Source organism: Taudactylus pleione, unplaced genomic scaffold (assembly GCF_031769625.1).
Source record: "Taudactylus pleione unplaced genomic scaffold, aTauple2 ptg000479l, whole genome shotgun sequence".
NCBI classification, from domain to species: Eukaryota; Metazoa; Chordata; class Amphibia; order Anura; family Myobatrachidae; genus Taudactylus; species Taudactylus pleione.
The window spans coordinates 8,542,350-8,564,939 of NW_028284881.1; the positions used below are offsets into that span (position 1 = coordinate 8,542,350).

Sequence of the window (22,590 nt, forward strand, 5' to 3'; positions counted from 1 at the left end):
TGCTGTTATCAAAGGCAGTGTACCAAACCCAAACCTGTTTCTGTGACATGACGTTATCACTGTACACCTCGACAATTTGGCGATGAATTTCAGCTGCTGATGTGCCCTTTTGACACAGAAATCTGATCACACTACGCACCTCACTAGTCTGACCATGTTTCCGCCAGCCACACCATCTTACAACTGATGTTGTGACAGTATGAATGATATGAGGTGCAATCTAATGGCCGTGAGGGGAAGCAGTGGTCTACCTGCTCAGGCCTGGCAGGAAATTAGAATGAAATAGAGAACATTAAACAAGTGAGAGATCTTGTTACCTTACTTATTGAACCACCCTTGTATATACACAAACACACTCACATGTGTAGATATATAGCTATGCGCACAAATAAATACACATATTAATATTAAATATAAATTATCAAGCGCTTGGTGGGGAAAATATTTTCTTTAAAATTCTCAGATTAAACAGAATAAATTTCTAACAAACCAGTCAAATGAATGTATTTATCTTTCACATGAACTGCTAAAATCGACTAGATATATGACTTATCACTCCACATACCATGTACCGTGGTAAAATACAAACATATTGGAAATATATTTGAATACTATTTAATCTCCTATTTAGAGAAGATGCAAGGTCATTCTATTTTCTTTTATAACCAAATACATCTGTATTTCCATATGTGAACACAAAGGCGACATGTGACCTGTAACAATAACTCACCTGAGCTCTGACAGTACAAGAGAAGCCCCACATTGCTTTATCCGGCGTGTTGTGCTCACGACCACTTCTCATCTCAAAAGAGAATGTGACGGTATCGCCCTCTACCTGACAACATATACCAAACAACATTCACTGTGCTGGATTAAGAGAAGCAAAAATTCAACAAAACATGAATTGATCCTTCTGCTCAAAACCTTCAGACTTGTGAAAAGCAGCCGCTCCTCTGATACCAGAGAATTGTGGGTTGATGTAATACTCAGAGGTGTGAGAACAGACAACTAATTTCTCACTTGGTCTACACTAATGACAAGCTGCTCACATTGCTTGCACATGGTAAGAATATATAGGTGTTAATGTGTTAGGCCATCAGACCTATTGGATACTAGTTAACCTTTTAGACACATTAAAAAAAAAGTTCTCATTGTTGAAGTCACTTCCATTATAGTAAATAGTTATTAATGATTGTATGCTGCCTTAGCTCTTGCAAAGTAACTTGATCTGCTGTACACAGGCCATCAGCAGAGAGACACAATGCATATTTTTATTTTCTCCTTTTATTTGGCCTGGGTATATATTTTAAGATGACCGTTATTTATAGTTATGTTACAGATATTGTTAACATCACAGCTTCGAGAAGGATGTTAATAGAACTGTACTGCAGAGCCGCCCTTCCTATTTCTGCCTCATAACACCATCATCGCCCTAATTTGCTTATATAAATAGTCTTACAATAAAACAACTTGTAAGATGGGTCTAGTGTTCGATATAAAATCATTGTTAGTGTAAGCAAATACCAAGGCTCTGAATATTAATGAGCAGGCGAAGGCTAGCTAGGCACAATCATAAACACGGGGGGGAGGACTAGATATAATGCAGAGGCAAATCAATTACATCTTGGCGTCAAGATACTTTAAGGAGCAAAGGAAAATCTGCACTGACTTCAATAGAACAAAAGAGACTCATACATATGCCAAGCACTTAATGAGTAAATTGGTCAGGTAAATATTGTTCTAAAGCATTGTGTAAGCAGAGATGAGTCACCCAGATAAAATGATGTTTACTGTAACAGGGATCCCTTCACTATTTCTTATTTCGCTTATTGCCCTGGGGGCAGACAATGTATAAGCAGCAATTACATTGCCATATCTTTCTATATAGATAGAGGGCCTCATTCTAAGTAACACACAAGTACCAATGCAGGCGTATATCACCATTTTTAGCCAACTGCACTTGCACCGCAGCACATAAGCAACTTTGGACCTACTGAGCCTTACACATCTCAGTTGCTTTTCCCCAACAACAGAATAGGTGCTACTGAATGGCAGCTACGTGGCAACTGGGCACATGTGGGGAGTTAACAAGCCAGAGATACGTCCCTTGGGCGTGTAGTCAGAGATACCAGCTATTCTGAGTTGGGTTATTTTCAGTCATATCTTGGTGAAAGCATAGGACGCCATTACTAGTGATGGACGCTAGTCTCGTAGCAGGAGGCTCAGAATACAGGACAGCCTCATAGGCCATCAGCAAAACTAAATACATGTACAAAAATGTTAAATGGTACCTTCACCAAATCTTTTGGCCATCCAGTGCCCAATACACTTCTGCTTCCATATCCAAGTGTATTTCCTCCATACTCTGCTACTTTACGACTGTTTGTATTGGGACCTGCGTAGATCACCAGCTATAATACATAAAATGATGTTACGAAGTAAAATATTTTATGACAAAACGTCCACAATTGGAAAAAAGCCAATCTGTCCCCAATAGATAATGGAAGAAGAAAGAGATAGACAAGAATATTAGCCAGTGGAGAGGTGTAGTGTTGGTAATGTAAGATAGGGAGGTAGAATAGGATAAGTTAGACAGGACAGACTAGACAAGGTAGATCATTGCCCATGGCAAAAGATTGGAACAGTCTGGTAAACACCCTGGTACTAATCACCTACACACATCAGATTATCTGAGAATGAGGAACCTTCTCTAGATTTCTCTGCACTAACCTTGTCATAATCATACTGTGAAGAACACCTGCTGTCAAAGCGGAGATACAGACAACGGGCTCCAGGTATGTGAACACTCTCTTTAAATTTGTAGTTGTCTCTGACAGGATGAGCTGTTTCTACGGTTTTTCCAGCAGCCCATGGAGCTGGGATCTTCAGTCCGGTCAGAAAACCAGGCTCCTCCTTCTCTTCCAACATCCTAAATAAGGCAACAGATGTAATGCATAGATATAAAAACTTAACACTAAATTAAATAATGCTACATATGTGCATTGTCCTATTAATTTAATATTGAACTCACTACTGTAGGGTGCAAATTTCCCTGTACTTCTCTCTCCCACGTCATACCTCATAAAAAAGTGAAGGTACAGAAGAGTATGGGATGCCCTTCAGTAACACAGACCAGACTGTTGCTTGATGTCACTTACGGACTATGAGCAGAGCGTTCTAGTGATGTCAAGCCCCCTCTGTGCTTTTCGGTGATACCAAATGTCATTCGTTTATGAGGCAAGAAAAGGAGACTTATGTTGCTTACCTGTTAAGTCTCTTTCTTTGACTCCATAGGGGGCACAGGGATAACACTGGGGTATAGCCCGGAAAGGAAAGTCTGTGCACCAAATAGTTAACTGAAAATTCCCAGAAGCCGAGGCTCCTCTCCTCTATACCCTGCCCCTAGCCATAGGCCATCAGTGTAGATTGCAAGCCCACTGCAGGAGCGAGGCAGAGGAGAAGGAGAAAGGGATCCGGCACACACACAGAACCATACATACAGTTAAGAGTATTATCCGAATTACCCTTCTGGAGAACCCATTTGCTCTCAAGACGGATGTCTCAAGAGCCATTTCGTTAAAGCGAGACGGACCAGATCCGGATATAAGCACGGACCTTCAGACAGAAGATCTGATCGCAGAGGATGACGCAGTGGTGCTCAGAAGATCTGATCGCAGAGGATGACGCAGTGGTGCTCAGAAGATCTGAGAACCACACTCGCCATGTCCAATTCGGTGACACCAGGATCACTGTGCCTCCCTACCACTTGAATTTGCGTAGAGCCTGTGGAATCATCGAGACTGGAAGGAAAATGTATATCAGAGTAAACTCCCATAGAAACACCAGAATGTCAGGATCCCTGGTGCGAAAGCAGTATCTCAGTGCCTGGTGGTTGTGACAAGACGTCGTCAGGCCTATGTCTGGTAGGCCTTAACGGCGGACCAGTATTTGAAAGATGTCCGGATTTAAAGCCTATACGTCTGTGTGAATGTCCTGGTGGCTTAAGAGGTCGGCCTCCCAATTCTGAACTCCGGGGACGAAGATCTCAGACAGAGCTGGAAGATAACGCACCGCCCAACGGAGAACGTGGCAGACGTTCCTCAAGGCATCGTGACTGCGAGTGCTGACCTGATGGTTTATGCAGGCAACCACAGTTGCGTTGTCTGATTGTACCCTGACTGGACATCCCTGGAGAAGAGGCTGAGTCTGGCAAAGCGCCCTGTAGACAGCCCGGAGCTCCAGGACATTTATGGAGAGCTGGCTTTCTGGAAACGTCCATCGACCCTAAACGATTTGATGACAAATCACCACCCCCACCCCTTAAGGCTTGCAATGGTCGTATGACCCAGTCCTGTATCTAAAAGGCGGCGTCCCTTGTCCAGATGTGAGCGCTGGAGCCACCACTAGAGGAAGAGTCAAACTTTTTTGGAAAGAATGAAAGTCAACCTCCCAATGTCTGAATCCTGAGATTCGGTTGAGACCTGTTCCATCGTGCCTAAATGACTAGCTGGAGAAGCTGGGAGTGGAACCGTCCATGTTCAACCATGTAGAAGGTAGAGACCAGAGAGACCAGGGTTTGCATAAAGGAGTGTATATACAACCGACGGTGACTCAGGAAAGCACGGATCCTGGACTGCAGGGTCAATATCTTATCCGCTGGGAGGAAGACTTGCTGAGTCCTGGAGTCTAACAAAGCTCCCAAGTGGAGCATCTCCTGAGGAGTCAAGGTGGATTTCTGCCAATTGATTATCCACCCGTGTGACTGAAACAATTCTACAGTCAGGTGGATGTGATCCATGAGAACTGTCGGCAACTGTGCCAGGAGAAGCAGTCATCGAGGAAAGGCAAGATCCAGTTGTTCCTGTGGCGAAGGTACGCTTCCATGACCTTCGTAAACACACGAGGGGCTGTGGACAGACCGAAGGGTAAAGCCTGAAACTGACAATATCTGATACTTACCGCAAACCAGAGGAATCGTTGGTAGCTGGCTCGGGTGGGAATAGGCTAATAGGCATCCTGGATATTCAACGACGCCATAAAAGTCCCCCGGCTACAGAGCCAGAATGATGGAATGCAGGAACTCCATGCGGAATCTGGGTATCCGGAGGAACCTGTTCAGGTGCTTTAAGTTGAGAATGGGCCGAAATAAGCCTTCCGGCTATTGGACCAGAAAAAGATTGGCGTAGAAACCCAACCCTCTCAGCGACGGAGGGACGGGAATGATAGTTTGCCGGCCAGGAAAGAACAATAGACTACTCAAGAGCTACTGCCTTTCCTGGCTCTGAGGGAAGACAGGTGGACAAAAAGCAGGTCGGTTTTTTCAGAAAAGTAAGATAACAGCCCTGGGACACGACGCCTCTGACCCAGGAGTCTGTTGTGGTCTGCATCCACACGGCCGAAAAGTGTGGAGGCCCGCCCCATAATGCGTATTTTCTATTGAGTGCAAGTCGGTCTATCACCAGACTATATGGCACATGTAAGCTAATGTCAGAAATGAAACTAATGCGGAGATTAGACCGTGTGTGTGTGTGTGTGTGTGTGTGTGTTACATTCTATTACCATTTGGACACTCTTTGCGTAAATACTCTGATAACACACTAGCTGCTTAGGCCTTTGTGTGTAGGGATTTTCTTGGATAACCTATAATGTCTACAAAGAATAGAGCTACCAGGGAGGTGGTTTCTCCAGTGCTGCACACTTGTGAAAAATGTAAAAATGTGTAAGGGCTTTTGCGTCTGTTGCTTTTCGGCTCCGCAGCAGGAGATGCCTTTAGCAGCGGTATCCAGTCAGGAACAAGCTGGGGCCTCTACATTAACACAGGTAATGTCACAGTTAGTAGAATGGATTGTAGACCCTGCTCTCCGTTTTACTAACATTCTCCCTGCTCCTCAACTACAGGAGCCACCATGTATGCAGTCCTTTTCTCAGTCTGTACGAAGGATGGCTCAGGTGTCGGCATCTTTGCAACAGATGCTGGAAAAGTACAGAGCTCCCAGACGCAGGTCCTATACCACTGTTTAGGGGCACTTCTGATGTAGATTCTTTGAACGGTGAGACTAGTGTCTCTATTACCTCAGACATTTGGTCATCTCTGCTGCCGATTCCTAACACTGCTTCTCTTAAGGATCTTACGGATTGGCAGCTCACAAATTTCCTTAAAACCATTTAGGTAATTGCAGGTGCTCTAGCGCGTCCGGCCCTTACCTCTGCTTGGTTAGCTAAAACAGCCATTGGGCTGATGCTTTAGACAGGGCTAGAGGGGGGGGGGGCTGGAGGTGCACGTGCATCGGGTGCTCCGCCTCACACACCGCCAGTGTCCTCCAGCCCGGCACCACAGGGAGGCTCCAAGCCAGACGCCTGCTGAGATTTTATTACCAGCGGTCGACCCCCCTCTTTGCCTGCAGCGCCGCGGTAGCCCGGACGCTGGAGTTCTCTCCTGAACTCCAGCTTCTAGCTTTCGAGAGAAGTCATGACGTCTCTCCCATAGTTCCGAGGAGCAGCCGGGCGGACCAGACGGCGGCGGACGTAGGAGCAGGGTTTAAGGTAAGTAATGTTTTTATGTATTTTTTGTGTAAGCGGCACTATGGGGGCAATACCATATGGGCACTACTGCAGGGGCATTACTTTTGGGCCATTACTATATGGGCATTACTAAGGGGGCATTACCATAAGGGCACTACTACAGGAGCATTACTATATGGGCACTACTACAGGGGCATTACTATATGGGCACTACTGGGGCATTACAATGGGGGCATTATAATATGGGCACTACTACAGGGGCATTACCATATGGGCACTACTATGGGGGCAATACTATATGGGCACCACTACAGGGGCATTACTTCAGGGAGCATTACTATAGGGGCACTGCTGCAGGGGGAATTACTATGGGGGTGCAAAATTACTGTCTTTCCTTGGGTGACAAAAATTCTAGTTTCGGCCTTGCTTTAAAGGATGGGCTTACCTCAGGTACCCACAGAGGTTTACATTTTGGCACACCCAAAATCAAAATTTTCCATGCAACACTATTGGAGGCTAAGCCTCAACTTTCTGTGAAAACAAAACTTAGGGAACCTACTATTGTAAATAAGGAATGTTTGTTGTTTGTTCTTTGGTATCAGGGGTAATGTACTACACTGCTTGCAATGTCCTATTTTATATGTTGGAAAAATTAATAAATAGATAAAAATAGATAAAAATTATTATCTGCAGTCACTTATCAGTGAGGTAATTACCTGTCATCTGATAATACTTTGCTCTTTTGCTCTGAAATTCCACTTGGAGAATTACCAATGTCTGCCAAAACTGTACACTGGGTTTTAAGTAGCAGGGCAGTCTATAAAAAAAAAAAAAAAAAGACATATTAGGTTAGTATTAAAAGAGAAAAATATAGAAATATGATTTATCATTGTAACATAAAAATCAGAGAAATGTGCAATAGTTCTCCCTCTGATAGGGAACAACAAATTCTGAACTACAGAAACGGGGAAAAATACTCCCATCTATTAGTCATATTCTGAAACTCATGACAACTAGTAAAAAGTTTGCTTTACTTTACCAAGAAAGAGTTGGAACAAAGCAGCTTAAAGCATGAAACTCTAGTGTTATGTTTTGAAGGGAGATTTCGTACAGGATAGGGGAGAAGAAGTATCCAACTTCTTCACGTAGTAGGATGGTAGTAAAAAGACAAAAATATACTTAATTTTGAGTCTTGGTTTAAGAGAAAATTGTTAAAGTGTTGATAGTGCACCCCATGGTTTTAGGTATACAATGTACACTTTTAAGGGGAGTTAATTTGCATGTTAGTGTTTGAAACACTATTCAGCATGGATGTCATACTAGATACTTGTCAATTTCTCACAAACACAAACTTATATTTTAAATGTAGCATTTCAATTGTAAAAGCTGTTTCGTGAGGTAGACAAATTGAACTAAAATATCAACGTTCATTTAAACCTTTTAGTGAATTGAAATCAATCTACAGAAAATAATGTTTTTTCTCTAACATTTTATTTTAAATAAATGAATCACAAAAACATAATTGTTTCTATTACATAACAGCACGCTTGTTGTTAGCTTAATAGCTTTTACCAAGAAGTCCATTCCAGCAAATAAGATGAACACCACATACTAGTTTCGTTATACTCTGCTTACAGGACATAACTAATATGCTTTAAGAACAGGTGTTAAATGGAGTAATACCCGCCCATTGTAAAGAATAAGGACAAGACAGATTTCGCTACCTGACTTGTGTAGAGAACAAGTTGTACCAGCTGGGGCATCAGGGCATCTGCCATCACCAATGTCTGTAGGTTGGGGTGCATGAGGGATGTCAGAAGGACTGGTAGAAGGTGGCCAAGCATGGTGGACTTTGTAATTTGCTCTAAACCTTTTAATCTAAAATAAAAATACACAGTTTACAAATCCCACAACTGCTAGTTATTCCAATTGGATGATGCACTCACTCCACTAAAATAACCGGTGGAAAGTTTAGAGGTAGATAGGTGCTAAAGAGCGTATCTAACAAACAACATGATGCAAGATAGGGTCAGTTTTTGCACAAATTCACATTTCCTTTAAAACCATCTAAAATAAGCATTTTATTGGAATATTAAAATAACAAATTTGGTAAAAGGTGTTTGGTAGCCACAGCTTAGTAGATATTATTTTAAATAAATATTCAGGTATTTTTGAAAATATTTGCAACATAAAAATTAGTACCTGTATCTGCGGCTAAAAAACAAACCACCAATAATGCACATGTCCTGCTCAAAATCAAACCTGGTGTAGAACAAATGTTTGCAGGACACTTACAAAAACTGCACTAAAGGATCTTGTAACTGCAGATAATTTATATTTACTTTCTTTATTGTATATTGTTTATGCTTTAACAGACTGCAAAGAAAATTAGTAACAAATGCAGGTTTTAAGGCAGTGTACAGTATTCCCACTTGCTACACCTAGTATGAATAACGATCTTTAAAAATGACAACACTATCTAGATTCTCTGTAAACACTTAACTTTACACAGCAATATGATTAATACATTGTTAAAATCCTAATTTTTTTTTTTTTAAGATCCTGTTGCATTTTTAAATAATCAGGAAAGCAGTTTTATTTTCAATTCAGTAACCTGATAGTTGAAATACGTGAATTTGTACAATATGTGTTTATTGCAGTACTTTGGAAAGAGCATGTGTGCATTATTATTAGATTTACATTGAAAAAAAAGTAAAAACAAAAATTATTTGCCAAATATTTCCAGAAAATTGCTTTTAGTTTTGTAATATATTCAATAATCAAGACAATAAATTTGCTCACCTAATATCTCTGTCTGGAAGATCACTGTTGATAAGAGTGGTTGTGACTCGCTGTAGCATTTCCAGAACTTCATCACACCCAGTTAAAATTTGGGTTGCCAATCCCAAAATGCTAGTCTGCAGTTCCTAGAAGTAAAACAATAAAGAAGGGAAGAGAAAAAAAAAATCAATAAATTAGTTGATATACATCTGAAAACCATATGTTGCTAAGATAACTGCCAAAATGTGGTGAAACTTATTGTAGCAGATTGCTACATGATACAGAATTATACTTAATCAGTTAAAGATAAACAAAAGTAAGAAACAGTTTGAAACTACTGACTAGTGCTGAATGTAAATAAGAAGATGCCAAAGAACATGGAGGTATTCCAGATGGTTTAATAGTAACAGGAGTTGAAAATATCATTGATACTGTTTGTGGGATGATACATTTAATCAGCCCTCTGGATGTTAACGTTCCATAAGTCACATCCAAAGGTTTTGAGTGATATAAAATATATTTCAAACACTCTGGGATCCTACTTTATTACTTATGTCTTAATTAGTTATTAAGTGAAATCAATTAGCTTAATTTCCTGACATTGATGATAAAAGGAGTTTAATAATGTATGTATATAATTGATTTTTTAAATACTGTCTAAAGCGATAATTCAGTTATTAAGTGGACTCACATACCAATATATATAGCACTCCTCTACAGTTTCTCTGTGAAGAAGCTCAATTAAACATAGTAGGGTTAATTTGAAATGCTTTCTTGCAAATTAATTAGGATAGTGTTATTGTTATATTTTACTAATAATTAGAATCATTCCACATATTATAATCATGGATTTATATTATATATATATATATATATATATATATATATATATATATATATGTGTGTGTGTGTGTGTGTGTGTGTATCAAGATTATAGAAGGAACTTGCAGTGGCTATAAACAAGCATTCATTTCACTATCTGATATCTTGGAAAAAGTCCAATTAAGTGTACAAAATGTGTCAGCCAAGCTCCTGCAAATAATTTAATCTCCAATCTGCAGAGGAAGTGAACGCAGAATAAAAAGTCAAACCGCCAATGGCCGCACATGAATTTATGACAGACACGCTCTAATCAAATGTGAGTGACTAATGAAGCTTCCTTTGTTCATTCTAAAGATGAATGGGCATGTACAAAGATCTTTTATATATATATATATATATATATATATATATATATATATATATATACACACACACATTATATATATATATATATATATATATATATATATACACACACACACATACACAAACACACACGGTGGGGCAAAAAAGTATTTGGACAGCCATCGATTGTGCAAGTTGTTGCACTTTAAAAGATGAGAGAGGTCTGTAATTTCCATCATAGGTACACTTTAACTGTGAGAGACAGAATCAGAACAAAAAATTCCGGAAATAACATTGTTTGATTTTTAAACAATTTATTTGTTTATTCTTTCGGAAAAAAAAAAAAAAGAGTTTAACAATCAAATGTTAAACTCAATACTTTGTAAAGTAACCTCGGTTGACAATTACAGAGGTCAAACGTTTCCTGTAGTTCTTGACCAGGTTTGCACACACTGCAGCAGATCTTCAATGCAGATCTTCTCTAGATGTGTCATGTTTTGGGGCTGTCGCCGGGCCCCACGGACTTTCAACTGCCTCCACAGATTTTCTATTGGGTTGAGGTCTGGAGACTGGCTAGGCCAATCCAGGAGCTTGAAATGCTTCTTACGGAGCCACTCCTTAGTTGCCCGGGCGGTGTGTTTGGGGTCATTGTCAACCCAGCCACGTTGCATCTTCAATGCTCTTACTGAGGGAAGGAGGTTTTTCCCCAAAATGTCACAATACATGTCCCCATTCATCCTCTCCGTAATACTGATCAGTCGTCTTGTCCCCTTTGTAGAAAAGCATCCCCAAAGCATGATGTTTCCACCCCCATGCTTCACAGTGGGTATGGTGTTTCTGGGATGCCACTCATCAATCTTCTCCCTCCAAACACGGCATGTGAAGTTTATACCAAAAAGTTCTATTTTGGTCTCATCTGGCCACATGACATTCTCCCAATCCTCCTCTGGATCATCCAGATGGTCACGGGCAAACTTTAGACGGGCCTGGACATGTGCTGGCTTAAGCAGGGGGACCTTTCGGGCGCTGCAGGATTTGAATCCATGACGACATAGTGTGCTACTAATTGTAAACTTTGTGACTGTGGTCCCAGCTCTCTTGAGGTCATTGACCAGGTCCCCCCATGTAGTTCTGGGCTGATCCCTCACCGTTCTCAAGATCATTGATACCCCATGAGATGAGATCTTGCATGGAACCCCTGGTCGAGGGAGATTGTCAGTGATCTTGTATTTCTTACATTTTTTAATAATTACACCAACAGTTGATCTCTTCTCACCAAGCTGCTTGCCTATTGCCGAGTAGCTCATCCCAGCCTTGTGCAGGTCTACAATTTTGTCCCTGGTGTCTTTAGACAGCTCTCTGGTCTTGGCCATGGTGGAGAGGTTGCAGTCTGATTGTTTGAGGGTGTGGACAGGTGTCTTTTATACAGTTAACCAGTTCAAACAGGTGCCATTAATACAGGTAACGAGTGGAGGATAGATGAGCTTCCTAAAGAAGTAACAGGTCTGTGAAAGCCAGAATTCTTGCTGGTTGGTAGGTGTCCAAATATTTATTTTCCACAAGAATATACAAATAAATTGTTTAAAAATCATACAATTTGATTTCCGGAATTTTTTGTTCTGATTATGTCTCTCACAGTTAAAGTATACGGATGCAGGCAGTAATATAGAAATTACAGACCTCTCTCCTCTTTTAAAGTGCAACAACTTGCACAATCGGTGGCTGTCCAAATACTTTTGTGCCCGTGTGTGTGTGTGTGTGTGCGCATGTATATATACACACATATATATATACACACACATTTAGAATTCATATTAATAGATATAGCAGCAATATTATTTAGTAAAAAAAAATAAAATATATATATATATATATATATATATATATATATATAGTAAAAAATGCAAGGATTGCACACTCATAGATACTGATACAACAGGGGTGCTATGTTATAAATATTGTATAGCAGTATATCCCAATAAGGACAACCAGCACACCTTAAAAAGAAAAAAAAAATTGTATTTGTGCATGAAAATAACGGCTTCCAAAGTTTCAATACCTTCAGTCACATATAAACAATTGTAAGTGCATAAGAGCAATACATTACAGACTGTATAGAGACACTCGGAGCCATGATGTGGATAAAGCCCAAGCCCGACGCCCGTTTTTTGTAATCTATCACATGTTTTTTCTGTTTTTCATTTGATTTTTTTCACTTCTTTATTATTTTCTTTATGAGGTATTTGTTTTTATATACATGTTTCCGCTCTATGTGTGGCCTCATTGAAGTAGTGCACTAGCCTGTTTTTATTAAGTAAATTTTGATCCAGCAGGCCAATTCTTCTGCCATATAACAGCCGCTAATTGATTTCCGGCTGCTGGAACGCATATTCTTCATTAGTGTTGCCCGTGATACGCATGCGTAACTTCCGGGTTCCGGTTTGAGAGACGCCGCAGACACGAGACAACATGAAGTGCAGTAACAGATGAGTGTTGTATTCCAATTAGGCCTACACATGAAGCGGGCTTTTTTTGCTCTTTATATTCCGGTGATATTTGGGTTGATATCCTCAGTTGGTCTTGTGCCCTGTGACGAAGGTGCCGTTGAGCACCGAAACGGCCGTTGGGCTTGGGCTTTATCCACATCATGGCTCCGAGTGTCTCTATACAGTCTGTAACGTATTGCTATTATGCACTTACAATTGTTTATATGTGACTGAAGGTATTGAAACTTTGGAATCCGTTATTTTCATGCACAAATACAAACATTTTTTTTCTTATTAAGGTGTGCTGGTTGTCCTAATTGGGATATACTGCTATATTATATATATATATATATATATATATATATATATATATATATATATACGTATATAATAGCTTGTTAAATATTGCTGTTTCTACTACACAGAGATCTGTGTGCTAAGATTAGCTCTGACATCCAAAGACAGAGAGCTTGCTTTATTCAGTTGTTGGACTACTCCCATATTTTGCAATACAGCAGACTGTTTAGTCTGTTGTTTATATGTTAATAAACTATGTTTAAGCTAATTCCATGTGAATTGTTATGCTGCTCTATAATCTGCTTTAGTTTATATGTTATATTGTATTTTTATTTAGAGGGACTGTAATGATGACAAACCACAACCATCACTAGAAATCAATTCTTTAAAGTAAATATATTTGTATCCCTTCCATTTTAATGTTCCTCAAACATTAAATGTTTCATTACCCATTAATGAAGTCACCAAAAAAGAAAACCAGTGTCTACAAACTTGCCAACACCGAACTTGCTTTATATGAAGTGTTATACAGAGGACTGAAACTGTGTGCGCTAATCTGAAGGCTCACTAGAACAAAGAACATAAAATCTGGACAGACAGCTGTCACAAAAGAGACAAACAAAATGAAAAACATCAGATATTTGACAGACATACCCTGTGAAAAGCAAGTGTTTATAAATTACTACTCATTTGTATGTTTTTAAATGACGTGAGAATTGATGAAGCAAACTTGGTATGTTGGATATCAGACCTAGTGACCATAAGGGCCAATGTACCTATCCCTCTTTGCTTGTAGTGGGCATGTGTTCTGAATATCATGACTGCCGTATGAAAATCGCTGTGAAATATTGATGTATGAAAATGCATTTGTACTGACTTTTCCTTTCCAAAAACTTGCCACCTAACTCCTCAAAATAAACCTGCAATGCTCATCTATCTCATTTAAAATTTTTCCTTTGCTTTGGTCCTTAATTTCCTTCACTGGCCAATACCTTCTCCCTTATAATGATCTGATAGTCCCTTTGGCTCCAATGATCTTATGCAGTTCACCATCTGGCAATCTCATCACACACTCATCTGCAAAACTTTTCTATACAAGCACCTTGCCCTATAGTAATCACTACCACGATTATTAAGATTGTATCCCACCTCTCAGAGTATTAACTGACTGAAAATTCACTACTTCTTATGCGTATCGCCACTTTGCTCATACTAACTCTTTTATCAAGAATTATCAGAGAAAACAAATTCCAGTCCATATCTTGAATCATTACCAAGGCCAACCTTGTGACATGAGCCATTATACCTCTACTTAGATCTCACTAGACCACATAGCTTTTAAATTGTACCATACCTACAAGCTCAGTATGTTTACCTAAGTCACTCATGTACTTTGTACAGCTTTTTTGAGTATGTTGCAAAAAAATAACAAATAGGAATGACATTTTTGGTCTAGATTTAAACTTCTAATGTCGGGTACACACTTGGCAGACAGATCACCCGCCCGGCCGATAGACCGATTTGGTGTGTATGCAGGTGTACCTGCACACTTACCAACCGATATGTCTGACCACCGGAACCAGTAGTGACATCACTGTCACCGATTTCTGCGGCTGGCAGTGCCAGGGTCCTCAGGAAATTCAAGCAAGAAGGCGGGACAGTAATACTAGTGGCTCCTGCTTGGCCCAGACGTCATTGTTAGCGCAGGGTCCCTGCCTGCATCCGGAACTTCGCTCGCCTGTCTTTGACGGCGTGGCTCTTGATTCTTCCATCTTAAGAGCCAAGGGTTTCTCCAGCTCTGTGATGCAAACGATGCTTAGGGCACAAAAGCCTTCCTCTGCCCACATCTATTACAGAGGTTGGCATTCTTTTGGTCAATGGTGTTCCCACAGAAAATATGACCCTAATGTGTTTAGGATTTCCCGGGTATTGGCTTTTCTGCAGGCTGGATTAGACCTTGGTCTCCTCCTGGCCACTTTGAGAGTGCAGGTTTCAGAGAAAGATTGCTTCTTTACCAGATGTTAGAATTTTTTTTTCAGGGGGTTCTTCTTTGGCCTCCTTTGTCCAACCGGTAGCACCGTGGGATTTTTCTTTGGTTCTCAAGGGACTACAAGCTCCCCCAGAAGACACTTTTTCTACTAGCTATTTCAGAGTCTCTGACTTGCCAGCACTCTCGTCATTCCTCATTTTTTATCACAAGGATAGAACTGTTCTTCGTACAAGGGAGGGTTACCTTCCTAAGGTAGTGTCCCGTTTTCATATGAATGAAGAAATTGTGTTTCCAGCTTTTCAGATCTTTCTGTAGGTGAAGCCTCCCTGGATTGTAGTTCGTGCCCTCCGTATATATGTGGAGTGTACAAACTCTTTTAGAAAATCAGATGCTCATTTAGTTATATGGTTTTCACAAACGAGGATGGTCAGCTAACAGACAGACTCTGGCTAGATGGTTACATATGACTATCTCTCAGGTATACACACAGGCTGAGATCCCTGTTCCAAACACGGTGACAGCACATTCTACTCGGTCTGTAGGGTCATCATGGACTTTTAGTCGTGGTGCCTATGCTGAGCAATTGTGCAAGGCAACCATGTTGTCTTCTGTTCACACTTTTCTCATGTTCTACACCATTGATACTTTTGCCTCTCAGGATGCTTCCTTTGGGCGACGAGTTCTTCTTTCTGCTAAGGAGCGTCCCCACCCTTAGGGGAACTGCTTTAAGACACCCCCATGGTATCCCTGTGGATCCCTATGGAACCTGAAGAAAATAAGAGTTATGGTAGACTTACCATTGATAACTCTTTTTCATTGAGGTCCATAGAGTCCACAGAGCACCCACCCTGACGCACCTGGCTGCATTGGGTCATTTTTTTTCGGTCACAGAGTCCCTCATCTTGTATGAGTGTGTTTCTGGTGTACGACTGTTCTTCCTTCTCCTGCCTTGGGCTTGTTTACAAAACTGAATGCCTGTGGCCAGGGGCGGGGTATATGTGGAGGAGGACCAGTGGCATTCTGGGAGGAGAAAGCTTTAACTGTTTGGTGCCTGGATCACTCCAACCACATTATCCCATGGTATCCCTGTGGACCTCGAAGAAATAGAGTTATCAATGGTAAGTCTACTATAACTCTTATTTTCAACTCATTAGGCAGATAGTGACTCTCAGCATTACATACTTGGGGGTACTGTATACTTACTAAAGTTCGATTTTATTCAATTTTGGATTTGTGGTGTATTTGAATTGATTTTCAATCAATTATGCACACCAGAAATGTATGGAATGTAAAATCAAATATAAAACTGAGAGCCTAATTCAGACCCGCTCGCGAGCCAAAAGCACTCCAGGGCTTGCGGCAGCGAGACCCTACCGCAGGGTCTCGTCGCAAGCCCGATGGTCGCGATGGTCTTGACCATCGCGACCATCTTTTTGGCCGCTCGCATAAGCTGTGGGTGGTCACCCACAGCTATGCGAGCGGCCAGGAGGCCGCTCCATTTTTAGGTAGGAGGGCCCTGATTCACAGCGAGCGCTCTGGTCAGAGCATCCGGCTCTGAATCAGGCCCTGGATCCCATTCAAAATGGGATATCGACAAAATATTGGTACTTTTACAAAGACGAACATAGGATCCACTGATTTACTAACATTTGTGCAGAAAACCGAACACGGGAGCTCATTCAGACCCGCTCGCTAGATGCGGTTGCTCGCACCTTGCGTATACAAATCCAGCGCACGCCCATGCAAGGAAGGTGATCGCACAGCAAGGCATTAGCATGCCCACTGTGTCTTGGCGTGCGATCACTATGTGTAGGCAGACGCCCAGCAGCCATTCATAAGACGCTCACTTGCGCACGTCATCTCCTGAAAGTGCCTGAAAACATTGGTACATTGAGTACCATTGGATGTGATCGCAGTGCTTGAGGTTGACTATACCCTGCCGCAAGTACTGCGATCACTTAATTGTGAAATCACACCAAGTGACGTGTACTATGATGCTGCCTTTTAATTATGCATGCCTCTGAAACTGCGTTGCAACACTCAGGCACGCCTGCGTTTGCACCTCAACTCCCCCGTTACTAATGGTCTGCCCGTCACCACCCACAAACTGCCTCTCCCGTCGCTCATTCAGCTGGGCTGTCTATGCTGACCGAGCAAACGCTTCCCGCTCTCTCTGTGATTCGTGCATGCGCATTGCGATGCATACGCATTTGCAGAAAGCGACAATCGGCCAGCAATGAGCGAACGCATCCTAGCGAGCGGGTCTGAATCAGTTCCAATAATTCTAAACACAAAAACAAACCCAAAATCCCCAAAATAATAGACTATAACATACAGGCGATTTGAGCTTCTAAACAGCATTCTATTGGTTGCAACTTAATTGCTCTCTTTATAAAAGTGGACACAAGCATGTGCTGCACTGTGGCTGTAAGGATAATGACTAATCCAGGATATGCAATGCTGGGCATCTTTCCTGAGGTATGCAAATCACCCCCTGAATGAGAGGACTCAGGAGTCTGAAGTAGAGGAACAGCAGCAGCTTATTGAGGTACCGCAGAGCCTAAGCAGGTCTAGGTTGTTCTGTGGGCAGTTTAATCTTAATGCCTTCTCTGCTGGCAAGGTCATACAGATGTTTTGTCTCAACCATTCCAACCTTATGATACTGTATTACCTCGTCAAGACTCTGCATGTGCTATATCAGGTCTGCACAATCTGCTGTGTTCTCTGCCTTTTTTTTGCCAACTGGGTCTTTTAAATCAGTGTCTGGGAGAGTGTTAGGTATTTCTCAGCCTACCTTTAGAAGGCACCTCTCACAGGTAATGGCTGCACTGACCCCTCTCTGCAACACCTACATCTGCTTTCCCAGCCAGAAGTTACTGTGGAATAAAGTTAGGGCAGTTTTCTATAGTCTCCCAGGTATGCCTAATGTCCTGGAAGCTATACACTGTACACATATTGGGCTGAGACCACCCAGGAATACTGCAAACCTCTACATTAATAGTCATCATGCATATTATATATGATATGAATGTACAGGTGGTCTGTGATGCAAAACAAAAAATCATGAGTGTTTTAACTGGCTATAATGGTTTGTGTCACGATGCCTACCATTATTAGTAATTTGTCCCTCTCTGCAAAGTACGAGGTGGGACAAATGCAAGAGGCAATGGCATATCAATAATCGGTGCAGAGTGTGCACACAGGCTCACATCACACCCATATACATTTATACTTACCTTTCCACAGTCTCTAGGGCCGCTGCTGCATAGTAAAAAACACAGGGAAAATGGAGGCAGACATTTTCCCGGGGACTTGCACATGGCAGTAGAAATGTCCCTGGGAAGTTGGCGCGGTTGCCAAATTTCCAGAAACCTGCACAGGCGTGGTAGTTTATGGCAAAAAGCCAGAATCTACTGCGCTGCCAGAGAGGAGGGGGCCCTACTGAGTCTGCAAACGGCCCTCTCTAACACCCCAGGCAAAGAGGGATGATTGATGGGTAAGTCACCTGTATACGTTAAGTGACCAGCTAATTGCACTTGTTAATATATGTTACATTTGTGTTTTTCTTTTTGTTTTGCCAGGCGATGTAAGCTATGGCTGTTGCTCCTGGCTTCTGACTCCATTGTCACTACCATAGACTCCTGCTGAGTTTAGTACTTATAGCCACCCAATCTGAAAGAACGCACCTTTGGCCTATTAAAAGCTAGGGTCAGGGTTATTGATAAATCGGGAGGCATATTATTGTTATATCATCCAGCCAAAGTATCCAATACTGTGCTCTGCTGCTGTCTATTGCATAATCTGGCATTAAACCAACCTCTCCCGCAAGATTATGCAATAGACAGTGAGCAAGACGTGGTGTTGTTACGAACAAGTGACGGTGAGCACAAATAGTGGAAGGCAGAATTGGGCCTAATTTATTACCAACTATTTCAGCTGTAAGTATATTAGCATAAGGTTTGCCTTTGGGTCTTGTGAAAATAAAGATCCCTTATATTGTATAGTTTGGGGTAGATGGCTGAAACAATGTAAAAGAATGGTTAATTAGACATTTTGAAAAATTTTCAAAATAAGTGTTTTTTTTTATTTGTAAAAATATATTTGTTTTACAACTATTTTTCACTTTGCAAGGGTGTCTGCCAGGGGGGTTTAAGGGGCACATCCACTAGACGATTAAGTTGAGTGATTGAATGATAACGATCGTTCATAAATCGTTTGCAAAAATGTTTAAAACGACCAGCGATGTGCGTGCCCGCTGGTCGTTTAGACATCTATCATTGTGCAAACATGCTGGTCGACTGGACGATTACGTCAGGTTGAGCAAGTCTGCCGATGATTGATGAGCCTGCACTGAACGACTGCTCGTTCAGTGCAGGCTCATCACAGACTGACTAACGACTGCACGATTACAAAGTCGTAATCGTGCAGTCATTTTCATGTCTGCCAGTGGATGGGCACCTTTAGTAACCATTTTTGCAATTTATATTGCTTGTGGTATATTTGGATCAATAGTAATACATGAGAAAGTCTGGAATTCGTTTTTGTTTTTGATTTTAAAGTTTGATTTTAAAATTGATATACAAAACTGAACAAGAACCCACTAGTCAAAATCAACCAACTAATTGGATTTTGAAACCAATTTCAAAATCGAATCTTAGTTAATGTGGGAATTCGACAGTGAAAACGAATTTCGATTTGATTCGATTTCAAATGATTTAAATAAACCATAGAATCGAGAGCAAAATTAAACTTTAGTAAATATACCCCATGCTCTACAAATGTGTTCTATGCAGATTAGTGTTGACGCATAGGAAGGGCCAGTGATACCACAGAAAGACAAATTACTTAACACTCAATTCTCAGACTTACACCTGATCACATTAGCGGGTACATTTACTACAAGTTGATATTGGCTCTAGATTAAAAGTGACAAATCGACTCATGTGTGTCTATTCAAAATAGTGTATTTATTAAGAATCAGTGTTTGGTTCTATTATGAAATCGCTGGTGATATGATTTCTAATTGAAGTCCTACATTTGGTGAATTCACACTGAAATAGACGCTAAAATAGACTCAATCGACTTCATTATACAAATGGATTCCTATTGGCCGTAGCCTAAATCCCCTGTGGTAAAAAACATACTAGAAAAATAAAGTTTAAATTTGCAACATCACATTAATAGTTTACACAATTGCGTTAACTTACCAAGCAACCATCCCTCTGGCATTTATTCCGTCTCAAATTTATGTGACGGGGATGAATTGCGGAGGATGTAGGCATCATGACATGAACCAGGATAGCCATTTAAAACACTCAGTTTATTGTTTTGCATCACAGACCACCTGCACATTCAAACAGTGATAGTGGTGCCTGTTGGCGTACAAATGTGCAGAATTTGCAGGTGGTCTCAGCTCTATGTGTGAGCAATCTACAGCCATGGCCAAAAGTTTTGAGAATGACACAAGTATTGGTTTTCACAAAGTTTGCTGCTTCAGTGTTTTTAGACCTTTTTGTCAGATGTTACTATGGTATACTGAAGTAAAATTACAAGCATTTCATTAGTGTCAAAGGCTTTTATTGACAATTACATTAAGTTTATGCAGAGAGTCAATATTTGCAGTGTTGACCCTTCTCTTTCAAGACCTCAGCAATTCGCCCTGGCATGCTGTCAATCAACTTCTGGGCCACATACGGACTGATGGCCGCCCATTCTTGCCTAATCAATGCTTGGAGCTTGTCAGAATCTGTGGGTTTTTGTTTGTCCACCCGCCTTTTGAGGATTGACCACAAGTTCTCAATGGGATTAAGGTCTGGGGAGTTTCCTGGCCAAGGACCCAACATTTTTAGGTTTTGTTCCTCGAGCCACTTAGTTATCAGTTTTGCCTTATGGCAAGGTGCTCCATCATGCTGGAAAAGGCATTGTAGTCACCAAACTGTACATGGATGTTTCGGAGAAGTTGCTCTTGGAGGATGCTTTGGTACCATTCTTTATTTACGGCTGTGTTCTTAGGCAAAATTGTGAGTGAGCCTACTCCCTTGGCTGAGAAGCAACTCCACACATGAATGGTCTCAGGATGCTTTACTGCATAAGGCAAAAATGACTAAGTGGCCTCGGGGAACAAAACATTGAAATTTTGGGTCCATGGCCAGGAAACTCCCCAGACGTTAATACCATTGAGAACTTGTGGTCAATCCTCAAGAGGCAGGTGGACAAACAAAACCCCACAAATTCTAACAAATTCGAATAGTTAAAAATATGTCTAGGCAATTCTCTTATTTAGTCGCAATATTGCTTTATTATATTAGTCACAATGTTGCATTTATATATCCAGGCAATTCTCTTAATTAATCACTATATCGCGTTCATATGCACACGTTAAATCCAGAAGTAAAAAAATCCCAATTTAGCGTTACATACAACACTATTGCGTTTATGTGCAAACGCGAAATTCAAATGTCAAATAGTCGCAATTTAGCGTTATATACAAATGCTGTTTGCAGATGTCAAATAGTCACTCCAAATACTGTAGTATTCCTCCTTTGCCCTGGGCCACTTCTCATGCATGCAGATTTCTCAGTGTATGTTCATGCAAAACAAAAGAGGGGTACCAGCACAGCGTAAAACCTTCAACATTTATTTGAAATATCATAAAAACGTGCAAATGGATGCGTACCATTAGTAACCTTTTGGAAAAGGTACACTTTCAAACATGTAGGGGTATTAATATGCTCCCCCTATAGAGCGTTACCTTCCCAGTCTGGGTACAAAGTTGTAATCACAATACAGCAATTTACCAATGCGTTTCAACCTCCTCACAGGTCTTTATCAAGGTGTATAGTGATAGTGGAGTGACTCCTTTTATGTAGGGTTAGGGCGATCCTGCCCCTTACTTGTATTTCAATATCCAAGATAGTGTGTTATAAAACTTTGCTTACTTTTCCTATTCACAGAGCTGTCTACGTGATCGTGGGTGTTGAGGGACCTTGTGACGCGTTCCACATCCCGGAACGCACAAAGTGACTTTTCCTTATATAAGCAGGAAGTGATTTTTGCCTATGCGCTGCGTTCCACTCATTGGAACGCAGTGTACGATGTTCTGTCCTTACAGATGGCTCTGGCTGTTTATCGCCCCACGTGGTATGTGTCCATAAACACAGTACGTGGCCATACTGCACGGCCCATAATCTAATCAGGTGCTTACGGCTGTGATGTATTCCTTCTAGTGGAGTGCGACATAGGGCAGTACTGCGTATGTGGTGTGGGGTGTATTTCCAAACTATGTATTTTATATGGTGGGATATGTTCCAACTCTGATCAGGGTCATATAGTGGGCATAACTCCAGA

General features: G+C 41.1%; 1 protein-coding gene across 2 annotated transcripts in view; it reads right to left on the reverse strand.

Annotated features, from left to right (window-relative positions):
• HECTD4 (HECT domain E3 ubiquitin protein ligase 4) overlaps positions 1 to 22,590 on the reverse strand; it is a 333,766-nt gene that overhangs the window by 184,072 nt on the left and 127,104 nt on the right. For both annotated transcript variants that reach the window (XM_088449233.1, XM_088449232.1), the window contains exons 18-23: positions 9,325 to 9,449; positions 8,247 to 8,400; positions 7,239 to 7,339; positions 2,731 to 2,929; positions 2,292 to 2,411; positions 731 to 835 (exon numbers count right to left, since the gene is read on the reverse strand). In XM_088449233.1, the coding sequence (XP_088305359.1) occupies positions 731 to 835; positions 2,292 to 2,411; positions 2,731 to 2,929; positions 7,239 to 7,339; positions 8,247 to 8,400; positions 9,325 to 9,449 (804 nt within the window). The remainder of the gene's footprint in view (positions 1 to 730; positions 836 to 2,291; positions 2,412 to 2,730; positions 2,930 to 7,238; positions 7,340 to 8,246; positions 8,401 to 9,324; positions 9,450 to 22,590) is intronic.